A 15940-nucleotide genomic window follows, 5' to 3' on the forward strand; every position below is an offset into this window, starting at 1 on the left:
GATGATGCTCTCCCTATCTCCACCCCTAAACTCGAAGTGTCTAAGATGACAATTACACTTAGGTTGGGGGAGAGGTGTGAGAAGAGTCTATAAAAATTTAAAAGATTGTTCCCAGAACCATTCTTATACCTACTAACACCTAAGTCTACCACGCTTGTGCAAAGAGAAACATTATAACTGAAATCCATGCTGTGCTAGGTAAGAAATCAGTTCTGAAATATGAATGCATTGTAGAAACTTATACAAATGGTCATATATTTAATTGCTTTTTGAAGAGAAAAACAGACTGCAAGAAGTCTTCAGTTCCTTGTGGTTCTGATGCTGAGTGAGTCCTTTTCTTTTCCCCATCTACATCGCTTGCTCTATAGCTTTTACAGCAAAAGGTACACAGATGAGCTAATGTTTGCTAAATTATGTGATAATTCTCTGAAAGTATAAATAACTACACAATATGCCTTTGTTACATCTACATACAAAAGTATTCAATGTAGTCATTGATGATAGATAAAAGTAAAATAGAGCTGGGTGTGGTGGCTCACGCCTGCAATCCCAGCACTTTGGGAGGCCGAGGCAGGTGGATCACAAGGTCAGGAGTTCAAGACCAGCCTGGCCAAGATGGTGAAACCCCATCTCTCTCTTTTGTAAAAATACAAAAATTAGCCAGGCGTGGTGGCACGCGCCTGTAATCCCAGCTGCTCAGGAGGCTGAAGCAGAGTTGCTTGAACCCGGGAGCAGGAGGTTGCAGTGAGCTGAGATTGCACCACTGTACTCTAGCCTGGGTGACAGAGCAAGACTCTGTCTCCAAAAAAAAAAAAAAAAAAAAAAAAAAAAGGCAAAATATAATGCGTTACCAATGAGTACTGTGAAAGAACAATAAAAATCTAAAGAATGAAATATCTTTTGGTAACTCTTGGATGTTGAAAATTCTACTTGTAAAAGACTGATTTAAGCAATATCAAAAATAATTATTTGCCAAGTATCTAAACTTAAAGGTAACAAAATTAGACTGAAGCATTTTTAAAAGCAGTGTACGTTTACTTATACTTGTATAACTTCAACACAGCCTGGTTGGGAGAATAAGCAAAGGAGAAAGAGGTTACTTTCTTACGTGTCTTAGTTCAAAAAGAGATTTTTAATCATCACAATAAGGATCCATTTTCTAGGCATCCATTCTAACTATGGGAATATAGAAAAAGTTATTCCAAATTCCTATTATGAAAACACTTTCTATTTTTACCTGTTGGTCAGTCTGCTTTATCTACCAACTATCCACCATTTTCCAAATGCTTTATTCACTAAACCCATGGTTTTGTATGGAAAGGTTATAAGAAAGGTGATAAACTTGAATTGTGTTTAAAGACAAACTCTGGGTCTAACACACAAATCATGTCCTCAAATTCCTTTTCTAACGTCAAGGCAAAGGTCTAGGAGTCTCCCCATTAGCAACTCAAACTCTTCTCATATCTAGCTGTCTTTGGGGGGCTTTTATTTCCTCAAGACTGCTCTGTTTTGGGGAGGGGCATCGGGCAGGAAGAGTAAATACACTCCAAAACTACATTTTCAAATTCAATCAGATACAGTTTTTTTTTCTTACAAGCAAAATTCTTAAGTAATATTAAAAATGGATTCAACTGCTTAAAATGAAGACTGACCTAAACTACAGAATTTTTTTGAGCATCATTCCTAGTAATAGGAATATATTATACAAGTATCCATTCTAATTTTCCTATGAAAATTTTGAGAAACACAGGCTTCTCAAATTATTCCCCATGAAATGGATCAAAATTATGGCATGTCAAAACGTTAAAGTATTTGTTATAATAAGCAGTCAGTTCTAGATAAGTTTATAAAAATAACATTTTATAAGTAAACAATACATACATGTCAAGGCATACAAAATATTTAAGCAAACTTTATATGACAATGAGAATCATTTTGCTGTTTCAAATAATTACAGTGGCTTATGGTGGTAATAGCTTTGCTTTTATGACATAGAGTTAAATATATCTATGACTTACTTGATGATAATACCTTGGTCAGAAATGTTATCCATAATTATGACATTGTTCTTATGGGAAAATGTGATTTGTTTTTCAAGAATACAAAGTAGGAATAAAAGAATTTTTGAGGCAATTTGTATTAACTCCAGGGCTCTATATACATTTTTATATTTTATAAATATGAAAATCTCAAATGAACACACAGTAGAAAGAAAAAGTAAGGCAGAAAGATAGAAGGAAGGAATATCTTTGTAGCCCAAATTATCAAATTCTAATTATTGTAAATTAATTCCATTGTTATTCAACTGGAGTAATATATTTGTAAGTATCTAAATGTTCATATTTATTTACATTTAAATATGTATTTACATTTTTTAAACAGAATGAATTTTTCTTCTCATGACCCAGTAAAGAAGATAGCATTTTAAAACCTTTTACTGGTTCTGCAAAAATGTTACCAACAAAACACTGAAATGCTTTAAAAAAAAAATAAAGCTGGTTAACAGAAATGAGATTCAATTAAACATTTTTTAAGAAGAAACTCTTTTACATCAGAAAAAAATTATGCATAATTTTTCATCCCATATTAATGTCTAGGGACTTACATATTTGTGTTGTTTTATTTCATGTCTTTGTAGAAATAAAAAACCTCAGAAAACTGCTTGAATTGTAAGCATCATCATGATACAGATTCAAGCAGGTAAATCTAAAAACAAAAATCCAGGTTGAGATAATAACATATTATGTTTTTAGAGCTGCTTCTCTCAGGCTCCCAAAGCACTTTATAAACTTTAATTAAGCCTCACAGCAATCTTGCCAAGTAAAAATTATAACACTCATTTAACATAAGGACAGAGACAAAAGACCTGCCCCAGTTCATACAGCTTGTTAGTACCCCAACGTTGTCCTTCTGAGTCCCGTATTCTACTTAATGAGTCACACTCCTCGGGAGCCTGTCAGATGTCTTCTCAAATTCAAATGAGAACCCTTAAGTAATCATTAGTCTTCTTATTTAATACAACTTGGAAACCACTCAAAGGAAAAGTCTTTAGAAATAGCCTCCTCAACTTATTCATTATCGTTTTTATAAGATTCCATGCAGATGATACTGGCTGAAGAGCACACGAAACAAAACAAAAATACAAACTTAGGCATTCACCCAAGAAGGAACTCCTATTTAATCAATGAACTTGAAAGTCTGGCACTAACACAATTAGAAATTAAGGTCCCCGCTCTGTTTCCAGTCCTTTCTGATACAATAACAAGGTGGCAAGTTGTAGTTTTTGTTTTGTTTTTTTCCCACATGAATCTTCATTATTAAATTCAGACTAAAATGAGAAGTCTCATTCTATCTGTAAAGTGAGAATCCCTCCCTAATCTACCTCACAATAAATTAGATCTAGGGTCTCTGACTACTATCAAATTTTCTTTTAAATTTCATGTGGGGGGCCTGATGATAGGGTCATGATCATTACTAAAAACCACAGGAGAGAAATCCACTAAGATCATTACCTTTAGGCCTCTGTGTGCCTCATTACAGGATCCATCGTTCTGAAAACCATTCCATAGCTACAAAATGTCTGCAGGGCTTCAAAAAACTGAAGAATTATCTTTCTACTCTACCATAAACTCTTCTCTAATTTTGAAGAATTGGAAGTTGTTGGAAAGCTACATTATCTCAAGTCTCGTTTCAGTCACAGTGACCTGACTAGACATACCAACTGCTGAAATGTAAAACCAGGGGGTTTTATTTTATATACAGTTATATGCTTTTATTCATGATATGACAGCTGAAACTGCCAAATACTTTTCATGAGAAGCATACATCGGCCCTTTACCAAAGCGGGTAGGAACCATTGCATAGATGTGGTGACATTATGGAAGTAGCTTATTTGGGGCATGCGAACAGGAGAAAGTGCAAAGCTCATGTATGGAAATGTACCAAGAGCATCAATCCCACAATAAATGGTACACATAACTGAGGGCTGATTTTAAGTTTACATTCATTTTAAGGGATCTCTGTTGAGCTTAGTGATATAGTTTTCTAGAGTCATTAAAAGTTCTTATGACTTTATTTTCTCTTTGTACTTCAATTATCAGGTGATTTTTGTTCTGGCACACTATGTGCTAATTAAAAATAAGCTATCTGTTAGTAAGCTGAGAAAATTGATAAGCAGCCCTCTAAATCTCAGAGCTCTTTTCTGAGTATGACTTTGGCCAATTTTAAGGAGTTAAGTTACAGAATTCCATAATTCTCTAATGAAAAGCCTAGGAACAAACAATAAAGTTTTCTAAATTCCAAGTATCCAATACTGCATATCATTAGATTTTTAAAATATAAAATGATATAAAAATGAGAAGCAGAAAGGTCATTTGCTATAAGAAAACAAGTTGAGAAAAATATGTTCTGATAATGTATTGCTTAGTTAAATGCAGCAAGAGATTAATCTATATGACTTCGTAAAGAAATAAAGAATTATTATTTCTGAATAAAATATACCTGCTAGTAACCTTTCTCTTAGATGTTGATTCCAGTTATGTTAGTTATTTTAATAACTAACTTCCAGTTAATTTATTTAAACATTCAGTAATCTCCCCTTGTTACCATTAACACATTACACAGGATGGCATGAAGCCTGAGTACTGTTTTGTTTCGCCTGTAGTGTTTTACAAGTATTTTTTGAATTAGTCTCATCATTTTAAGATATGAAGTTATTACATGCAAACCCAGGTTCCCAGTTGCTCTTTAAAAAAATTAATATTTAATAGTTTAATATTGTGATAATTTAATATTTTATATAATTTAATCCTAGGCCTACTTTCCTCTGTGACAACAGTCTGGGATTGGAAAGCAGATGTCCTTGTAGATACAGTATATAAGCTCATTTTGCCACAGTCTCCGTACTTATCATTTGGCTCATTTATGCTACCTCCCTGACCCCAATGACATTTGAGTTTGCTACCTCTAAAGCAGCCCATTATTATTCGCCAAAGTGATTTGTTATATGAAAAGGGTCTGATAATTTAATATTGATAAAAATTTCCATGCTGATTGATTTATATCATGTTCTCCATATTAATTTATGGAGAAGAGTGAAGCTACGGTTAAAAAAAAATACCATGTAGCTGATGATACCTACAAAACCAAATTAACTAATAATAATAACATAAATGAAGAAAAAAGAGAAAGAGGGAGTAGAAGGAAGGGGGAAAAGAAATGGGGAGCCCGGGCACGGTAGCTCAAGCCTGTAATCCCAGCACTTTGGGAGGCCGAGATGGGTGGATCACGAGGTCAGGAGATCAAGACCATCCTGGCTAACATGGTGAAACCCCGTCTCTACTAAAAAATACAAAAAACTAGCCAGGCGAGGTGGCGGGCGCCTGTAGTCCCAGCTACTCGGGAGGCTGAGGCAGGAGAATGGCGTAAACCCGGGAGGCGGAGCTTGCAGTGAGCTGAGATCTGGCCACTGCGCTCCAGCCTGGGCGACAGAGCGAGACTCTGTCTCAAAAAAAAAAAAAAAAAAAAAAAAAGAAATGGGGGAAGAGGAGAAGAATAGGGAGAAAGAAGAAAATGGAAAAGCAAAGGATTTTCCTATTACTCTTTTAGTAGGAAAAGAAATATAAGCTTTAAATTATTCATTTTTAAAATCAATAGTTTTTATAATGTTCATATGCAAGATCAGTTTAATTTTAAATAGACACTCCATGTGCAGTGAACAGATCACTCAAAATAGTATGGGAGGCTGAAAAGCATTAAACTGGCTCATCACGAATACGCTAACCTAGAGTCAATCTAAACAAACTCAGGCAAGAATGTGGATTCAGTTATTCTGCTCTGGACCAGGGAACAACTCTTCGGAAGCATCCTTACAATGAACATTCATTTTAAATCCAAAACCTAGAGGTAAGTTACTTGAACCATCACCAAGAATCTCTAAGCACTTTATTTAGCACATTCTTCCTCAATACGCTGTGAACTAAGAAATAGCTTAGATAACAGATTAATATGCTCAATGTTACTATTTTCTTCATCATGGAAGAGGCACAAAAATGCACCGGATACGTATCTTACATGATTTATGAAACAGCTATGGCAAGAAGTGAAAATTATCTTGTTATGATAAACACGAACCCATGTATTAGTGGCACGAGCTACTGACTTCTGCCCCTCACCAGTAAAATCTAACAGCCACTCAACTGTAAGATTAGATCAAGCCCCAGAAGACACTCAGACTTCAGTGGGGGAAGTGCTTCCATTGTGAAAGAAAACTGATAAATCTTATCTACCATCGAAGAGTTTGTCTGTACATCTTGTCCTTTGATGGGCTATTCTTAAGAGTCTCTAAACTCCAGAGGGCCATGCAATTGGCTGGGTTGCATTAGATTTCTACAGAGCTGGCAGCCTTTTTCTAAAAGTCTTACATTACAGGTAACCTGATGACAGGGAGGGTGGGCCGCAGGCCGCACCTCAGCCTGCCTGCGGAGCCAAAGGGAGTGAGCTTGTGAGCCCAAGACCCACAGGCTGGGATCCGTGGAACTCTCCCAGGAACTGGCTGTTCCCCTTTCAAACGCCACCTCCCTAATCTCTCCCCTTGCTCAAGTCAAATTCTCCAGAGCTCTGAACATGACACGAAGCTGGCACGGTTAAGAAAGGCAAAGGAAGAACGCTCTCTATAAATCACGGGTGAAGGCTAAAGGGAACAAATTTATGGGCAGTTAACAGAGTCAGAATTGAGGGTTCCTGCTGGGAACGACAATTGTTTCCTTTAATTATGAGAAAAAAAGTTTCTTTCCATTTATTAAAGGTTTACCGTATGCCGGACATTGTGCTGGGCACTAGATCAGGCTGTCTGCCATACAAGACCTTGAGGTCAATGACAGGAGAAAGATACAACAGCAAAAAGTGATCCTATGTCCCAAGGGTAGGATCCTTCCTTCGGTCTGAGCACAATTTAAAAAACAACAAAACAAAAAAACCACCTGAGGATTTTCATGGCGTGAGAACACAGAGAGGACTCTTGTATCATGAGCTGTGAAAAATAGCTCTGAAACTGGCAAAGGTGTGTGAGGCCAAGAATTGAGACAGACTGACCTATATTCACCAAGAAGCCTCATCACCAGAGTGAAGCACAAAGAAACACTGCCACTGCAAGCGGGGTTCCTTACGGAACTCTCAATTCTCAAGCAGGTGCCACAGAAAGCTCTCTTTTTCCCTCACCAGCAACTCCCACAGCCTTCCTTATCAGTACAGAGAATTCTTTCTAATGGCCATCTGGTTATTTCTTATACCACAATTTATTAACGCCACCAGTTTTTCACTGGTGACTGATTAGCTTACTTCCAGCTGTTTGTACAGTAATATGCTGACTCTGCAATAAGCAAGGCCCACTGTTATTCTTTAACACCAGGAATACAAAAAGGCATTCCCATAATGAAGCCTCAGATTAAAAATGAGGAACGAATGTCAAAAATCAACAGGTTCTTAAATCTGGAAATGGCGTTTCCTTGCACTGGCAAGGACAACCTACATCTGGCTTGGGCAAGCTTCAGAACGCGGCAGAGCCAGCTTGCAGAAGTCTGCATTCAGGAGAGGCTGTTATCACCCTTTACCATCTAGTCATATATTTGGATAGTGGATAGTATCACAGTCCCTCTATAAAGTGTGCATGTTAATAACCCGAAAGCATTAAGAAAAAAACAGTTGAAATTTTATTTTTCATTCTCTCAAATGGTTAGCTTTAGTACAACCAAAGGTACTAAAGTTTTGTCGAAGCCTCAACAAAACTACAATAAACTCACGAACCGAAGAAATTCAAATTCAGACTCAATAAACACTTGGGACCATATGAGTAGCTAAGTGCTAATAGGTATGTTTACATGAAGAAATCTTCATGATAAGAAAAGTATTAATGTTCCCATTTGTAGGTGAGAAAAGTAAGGTTTAGAGAGATTGAATTTTTGGTGAAAATCCCATATACTGTTAGTAAGTTTCAGAGTTGAAATCTGAATTTAAGTTTCTTGCCATCTCCACATTACCATGCTTTCAACTGTTCTATGATTAACGATTCCCAGCTACAATGCTAGACCAGCACTACATTATATAAAATGGTAGGCCTCTGTAACTAGTATCAATTAAATTGTGGAAATAAGAAAACGTGAAACTAAAGTAAATGTTGGTTTGTGGCGTATGTATGTGTGTGCAAAACAGAGAAGATGAAAAATGTTGTCTTATTTTACCTCATTTCATTGAAAGAAGTTTAAAATAAATATCATATTTTTGTAGAACTGGAAACACAATCACATTTGTTATTTAAAACACAGAAAAGCAAAGGAAAAACGCACATACACTTTAAATATATTAGCTATATTTTGACAGTAATCCTGAGGGTAAAACCAGAAAAGTTAAAAAAGAAAACTTGACATGAAAGGATTGCAAGTGATAAAATGGTACTAAAAATATTTTTATTAAAGAATTACCAGAAGACTATGCGATAAACATGACCTCCCTCTAATGACAGTTGCTTCTGTTTCTTCCAGTTTGTGGGCAGTTCTAAAATGCAGCATTTTATTTTGAAAAATTGCTTTAAAAAGGACAAATGCCTAAGAAATAGGTGTTGTATAATAAGGCACAAAAAATTTCTCTACCAGTTGGACTCTGTGATGTGAGAGGCAAGCTCCAAACTACACAGGCACTGCCTGCTCCTGTATGCCCCTCCCTGCTCTCAATCCAGAGGAGAGAGAGGCTAACTAGGATGGTGGAGAGACTTGAACTGGGGTGAGAAAGGCCTGGATTCTTCCCCATCCTTGGCTGGTTATTAGCCATGTGACCTTTATGTCTCCGAGTTTCCTCATCTATAAAACTGGGGATTACAAACTTGGTTATGAGGCTCAACTGAGACAAATATATGAAAAAATCCTTTTTAAAATGGGAAGTCTGTTTATAAACATGAGGATAGGCCGGGTGTGGTGGCTCACGCCTGTAATTCCAACACTTTGGGAGGCCGAGGCGGGCGGATCACGAGGACAGGAGATGGAGACAATCCTGGCTAATACGGTGAAACCCTGTCTCTACTAAAAATACAAAAAACTAGCTGGGCGTGGTGACGGGCGCCTGTAGTTCCAGCTACTCGGGAGGCTGAGGCAGGAGAATGGCGTGAACCCAGGAGGCGGAGCTTGCAGTGAGCCCAGATCGCGCCACTGCACTCCAGCCTGGGCGACAGAGCAAGACTCTGTCTCAAAAAATAAATAAATAAATTAAACTAAATTAAATTAAATTAAATTAAATTAAATTAACATGAGGATATATAATCTGGCTCAAAGAATTAGAAGTTAAGATGCAGGTATCCATGACGAAAAACTTACATCATTTTTGGTGATCTCAGTAGCTGCTCAGATAAGGGTTCAAGTACCCTAATTTAGAAGAAATGCAACTGGGCCTGAAATAAGCCTGGTTGTGAACAAGAAAGAAATTTAATAAAAATATAATTACCATGTGATAAATGAGTAGAAACCTTATTGTAAAATGTATAGGTAGAATGCAGCAAATTGAACAAAAATCCAAGAGACGCAAAATCACTTAACCAAGGACACTCATGAATGGCAGATGATATATCAGTAAGAACCAAAGTCCTTCTAAAAACTTTCTATGTTAATTATTAATACTATCATCTCACCTTAAGAAAACAGAGTAGGTTTCACCATCCTCATCCTCTTTCTCATCTGAGGCACAGACTGAATTTTAGAAAGATAAAGTGACTTGGCTAAGTGTGCATCAATGATCAAGACCGTAACACAGGTTTTCTGTCTCCCAGTCAGTGTTCTTTGCTCATCACCACAGTGCAGCCCTTTTTTCAGGCCACTGATATTACTGCTGTCACATGTAAGGAAATTTTACCAGCGTACTCCTCCAGAATATTTTCTTTTCTTTTAAACCTACCATTTTGGTAGAGATCTCCAACCTTTTTGAGTGAGATAATTGACTTCTCTGAAAGAGGGGCTTTGATTGATGGTTTAGGATTGTGCTAAACCGGAAAATAACTTCAGTTTTTTTTTTTTTTTTTTTTTTAAATTTTTGGAGGGAGGAGACAGACTCTTGCTCTGTTGCCCAGGCTGGAGTGCAGTGGCGCGATATCAGCTCGCCACAACCTCTGCCTTCTGGGTTCAAGCGATTCTCCTTTCTCAGTCCCCCCAGTAGCTGAGATTACAGGCACCCGCCACCACGTCTGGCTAATTTTTGTATTTTTAGTAGAGACAGGGTTTCACTATGTTGGCCAGGCTGGTCTTCAACTCCTGACCTCATGACCCACCCGCCTCAGCCTCCCAAAGTGCCGGGATTATAGGTGTGAGCCACCATGCCCAGCTGACTTTAAGATTTCTATATGAGAAAGTAGTGAGGAAGGGACAGGGAAGGATAACTAATTTGATGTCTTACTTACACCAAGCTTCATCTCCATGGTTTTCTAACAATTTTACAGGGAAAAAAAGCGATTATTCATTTAGCAGCTCTAAGATGCCCATCTCGTCAGACATGCCCACTCCTAATACAGTGGAGCCCTGGCGGAGTAAACTAAACTAGTAACTGTTAGCTTTGAAGACTGGTGATTGTAAATGTCCAGTTGGTGACCTAAGAGATATCAGTGCTCCATTTATAAAATGGTTATTCTTGTGGCTCTTTAGCAAGATCCTGCTTAGATCAATCAACCAACTATTTGAAGCTTATAAACTCTAAGTTTACTCACCTGCAGTATCCATCGCCTCCAGAATTATAAATGTAAAGGAAACTAAGGATTATGACACAATTTATGAGTAACAAGTGGAGGAGAGATCAAATTTTAAGCTGATACTTTTGCTCTACAGTTGAAATATGAGCCACAGGAGACTTACTTCTCAAACCACAAGAGGAAAGAACTAAAACAACATTAATTTTTAGACAATTTGGGGAGATCCTGACATAAAATGGTTGAAAGAAAGGATACAATCCAGTGAGAGGGAAGAAGAAATGGAAAACAAGCCCAGCTACACACAAGGTTCTGGAACTTTAGGCATGCCTCTCAACTTAACCTCCAACTTCTTCAGCTTTCCTCACTAGTACAGTGGGACTTATAAAACTTGTCCTGTGTACTTCACAAAGAAAGGAGGTGAAAAGGAGGAAATGGATGTAAAATGATGGTAGAGTGTAATAGGTTTTATGCATGCGGATCATTTTATAAAATACACAACTAAAGACTGGAATGAACTAGGTACTATATATAAGATAAACATAGAAATGCTTTCTAAAGAAACCCATTTGTCAAAGAGGGAAAAAGCTGTCAAAAACAATTCTAAAGCTACTTTTTATTAAGATGATGATATTTGGAAGCATTTCTACAAACTATATAAACATTAAGTTGTTTGACAAACATACCACTTTGGTCTTGAACATTCTTTGATCAACCAGTTAAAACCAACTTTGTAGGTGTCCTCTTTTATACTTGAACTTTATTCGTGTTATAATACATTTCAAAATGCACTTGGAAATAAAATATTCTTGTATCAAATTTATGAAAAAGAAAATTCCATGCTTCCTTAGAAAAGCCATATACAGAAAGATTTTTTAAAACAATTTCTTTGGACTAATTCTTGCATCTTCCTAATTTATGAAAAGAAAATTCCATGCTTTCTTAGAAAAGTTATATGCAGAAAGATTTTTTAAAACAATTTCTTTGGACTAATTCAGGGCCCTGATGTGTATATTTAAGGGCTTCCTTTTCGAAAAGAATATTTCTAAATTAAATATATACATATCAATAAATTATAATTCACTGATAAATTATTATAATAAATAGTAATTTATTATAAGAAATTATACAATTTACTGATAAATTATAATTTATTGATACCTACATGTATAAATATATTCATCCTTCCTTCATAAATAGGATTTTATTTTCTGAATTTTTATAACACTATATTTATTATTTTATTCAGTTTTTAAAATCACACCTTAATGTGACACTTACTTCTTTTACAATAATGAGACTGGTAAACACTTTTCTGGAGACTGTAAACACATATCCCATGATTACCATACTTCTTGGCACAGTGCTCTTTACTTTGCCATCAACTTTGGCATACAACAGTGTGAAGCAGGCAGGAGCACACTGACTGAAGCTGCCAGGAGCTGGCTAGAATGCAGACGTTTGGTTCCTAAATTGGGACTTTTCCCACTAACTGGCACCTTCTCTCTCTCTGGTTCAGTATTAAATATTCGAAGACAAGTTTTCCACCATTGAACGTGGAATCGCTAAACTGGGAAGGGAGAGAAAGCCCTGGGATGTGGTGAAGCCCGTCCTTGGACTGGGGTCAGGCATGTGCGTGCCCGCTGCTCTTACCGTCCAGGTGGCCGACTTGGCGGTGCTTGACTGCTGGAAGGACACGTCGAAACTGTGCGGGCCTGGGTAGTCGGTGTTGGAGGGGATGGCGGGTGATGGCGAGAGGGCATCGAAGGTGGAGCTGGGCTGAGCGTAGGGCGAGGGCGCCGTGACGCTGTTCTGCGCATGGTCTGTGTTATAGGGACTGGTGGACGAGGAGCCGTTCTGAATCTGCTGGTCCATGCTGTTCAAGAGCCCCAGGTTCGTGTACTGTGGCTGCAAGGACACCCAGAAACCCCAATATTAGCCATGGAAGCCACAGATCATTGCTCCAAAAAAAGGCATCCATGGGTGAATGCATTCTACAGAGATGGACTTCAGGTCGGAAACACTTCACATTCAAAGTAAAACCGTTGATTTTTGACAAACAGAGAAAACAAGAGAAGTCTGAGCATGTGTATGTGTGTGTAATGGCTTTTCCAGATCACTCAGCTCTCTGTGCCGCCTCTGGAGACTGACTTCCTAAAGAGCATTTGAAAGTAGAGGATACGCTTATTCACAAGCTAGGCAAAACGTTCCCAGTGCTCAGTAGCTGCTTAGGAAGTCTTCAAATGAACACAGCCTGTTATTCCATTTTGAGGTTGTTGGGGGGTGGTGGGGGGCATGTTACACAAAATGAGAAAGAGCACTTGGTAGGTATGTTCCAGAGGGGATTCAAGTGTTAAACTGTTGCATAGGGGGCAAAATCAAATGACCTTCGAATTTTTCTCTTAGTCTTACAATTCTACATTCTGTCCCGGAGTACCAATAGTGTATCACCCAGCCCCCTAAGGACTGGTTCCACAAAGCCTGGAGGATCATACGTAGCAGGGTTAGGGAGACCCAACTATGTATTTTAAAAAGTAACATGCTAGTAAATCATCCAAACTGGTCTAATTTTTTTTTATTTGTTCTTTTATTTTCTTAATAGAAATTTATTCTTTTCTAGAGTAGAACATTTGTAAGAGAAATACCAACTAGTTATGAAGAAAATTCTATGCTCAATGTAATTAAAAAATACATTAGCTCACATATTTCCTTCTGCCAGATGTTTTTATGTCTTCTATGTGAATGAGCCCAAGCACAGAGTGAAAGTACTCAAGAACATATTTATGAAAGAATAAATTAATTTTGCCTCAGTTTACTGTATAGAAAACTTTACTGTATTACTATCAGAGAGGTAAAGCATTTGCCCTAGCATCCGCTAACACAACGACTGGGGCGTTCGGAGCTCAATCTTCTGGTTCAGAGTTCAGGGCTCTGCCCGTGCCATCAAAACTGTCAGCCTGAGTAGGCAAATCAGCCTATCGTCATTTCTAAACCTGAGCCAAAATGAACAGAAGGGGCAACCAGCTTATGGTACAGTTGTTTTCCCTTTGTAAAACCTTCCAACACATAGAGATCTTGTTTCATCAATCTAATGAACGAGAAAAAAAAACCAAAAGATTAAGGGAGTCCTATTCATACATATTTTTTTTTAAAGGAAATAGGCCTAGCTCTTCAATTGAAATGTAACTGAGAGTCCTAGATTAAGTAAAACTATAGAGAAGAACAAACTTACAAAGAAATAGGAGCTAGGCTTATCTTTTTAAAAATTTCAAACTTTTAATTATTTTATTAATTATTATTATTATTATTTTCACAGGGGGAGGAGAAGTGGGCTCTGCCATTCCATTCAGTCCGGGGAGCATTTGTCTAAATGTTACTAGTCGCATGCCCATTCCATTACATTCATGCATTCGCATTCCACTGCCAAATGCCATGTCCCCATTTGCTCTTCAAATAACTATTAATCTCTTTACACTTATCCCCATGCTGACAAGAGCAGCTGTTTGTCTCGCCTTGTCTCCGCTCTGACTTCTATAGCTGCTATCCACTGCTTATCCACCATCTTCGGCTTTCTCTCCTGGTGAGTGTGGCCAAACTGCAGGTAAGACAACTAGGGGACAAAAAAATAAAACCTGATCCCATATAAATGGTCCCCACCCTGGCTGAACTACAGTTCTTAGGTATCCAAGCCTGAGGCAACAGCCTGGGAAGGGGATTGAGAAGATACTCTTTGTGTTGAAGTTAAGGGTCAGTATACAAAGCACTCCTGAACGTCCTGTAGGAATCAGATAATGCTTCCAAAGGCACGTGCCTCCCTACAGCAGTACAATTAGGGAGGCAGCCGTCCCTGACAAAAAGGACAAAGAAACTCACAGCACTTTCTCGCAGGCAGTAAAATGCCTGTTGGGCCACCCCCTTCCCTCCTGCTTCTAACTGCACAGAAGGAACCCCAGCTAATTGTGGGCTTGGATGAGAACAAAGACGCATGGGCCCCTTGATTTTTTTTTAACCCAATACAAATGAAGAAAAAAGTTTCGGGACTACACTTTAAAAGCCAGTGAGCAAACACTCTTCAATTCAACAAGGACTTAAAAAAAGGGAAAATTCCATGTAAGGGGGAAAAAAAAAAAAAAAATCTGCTTGCTTCTGTTGTTTATTGAGTGGGTTCTGAACAGCAGGAGATCCATGTCCAGGGTGGTTTGGTGAAGGCCCGTATCCCCAAGGGGGTAGCAGGAAAATGTCCTTGACTTGGTGAACTTGGTCTGCCTCTGAGCCACCTGAGGAACCTGTGTTTTGAGCCAGGGTTTTTGGCCTTAAGGCAACATTTCCTCAGTCTCCCTTTGCAGTTCAAAGTATATGGTGACTCTGCTGCAATACATTTCTTTCTTCAAATCCTGCCATTGTTTTGTTGACCAACAATTAATGGGACCTCAAAATAAGCCATGCTACTTTGCATACTAACTGGCCTTCCTTCCTATTTCTCCTTGTGGGTGGGCCTGGACAAGGCTGGATCAGGCCAAAGGCCTCCCAGGCTGTTCTTCCACTGTCCTGAAACAGTGTTTGGTGCCATATAATGCCAAGGGTAAATAAGTCTGATTTAGGCGCTGCTTTATCCCAGGGCTTCACTAGTGAAATTAATAAAACTTACCTGGGCAACTTGAAAGTTGGTTCCCAGAAAATATATTTCTGGTTTATAAATCTCCTGTTATGCTCATATAACATTAATAATTATCTGTCTTTGATGATGTGTTTAAACTGAACAGCAGAAAATAAAAAGGTCATACTTTCTGGGAAATTTTAAAGGAAGAAATCATTTTTAATGAGATGAAAATGTTTTAATGAATAAAAAAAGCTAATTACAATTTTGAAAAAGGGTTTAGGGTTTAGGCTGTATATTGCTATATGATTTCTTAAGTAAACTGATTTTATGGATATTAAGAAAAAGAAAGGGAAAATTCCATTTACTGAGGAGTCATGAAAGAGTCCTTTGCAATGAAAGTAAGACTGAAAAATTGAGAACCAACAAAAGCAGAAACTATATTTCAAAAGTCATTAATAGCACTGTGGGTACTGATGGGTCTACTTGCTCTGTCGCCCAGGCTGGAGTGCAGTGGCATGATCTCGGCTCACTGCAACCTCCACCTCCCGGGTTCACGCCATTCTCCTGCCTCAGCCTCCCGAGTAGCTGGGACTACAGGCGCCTGCCACCATGCCCGGCTAATT

General features: G+C 38.0%; 1 protein-coding gene across 23 annotated transcripts in view; it reads right to left on the reverse strand.

Moving 5' to 3' along the window:
• TP63 (tumor protein p63) overlaps nucleotides 1–15940 on the reverse strand; it is a 526038-nt gene that overhangs the window by 75508 nt on the left and 434590 nt on the right. For 21 of the 23 annotated variants that reach the window (XM_077991167.1, XM_077991168.1, XM_015132502.3 and 18 more), the window contains one exon: nucleotides 12371–12625. The exons of the other annotated variants lie outside the window; for them this stretch is intronic. In XM_077991167.1, coding sequence (XP_077847293.1) covers nucleotides 12371–12625 — 255 coding nt within the window. The remainder of the gene's footprint in view (nucleotides 1–12370; nucleotides 12626–15940) is intronic. 23 annotated transcript variants of the gene reach the window in all.

This window comes from Macaca mulatta, chromosome 2, assembly GCF_049350105.2.
Source record: "Macaca mulatta isolate MMU2019108-1 chromosome 2, T2T-MMU8v2.0, whole genome shotgun sequence".
NCBI classification, from domain to species: Eukaryota; Metazoa; Chordata; class Mammalia; order Primates; family Cercopithecidae; genus Macaca; species Macaca mulatta.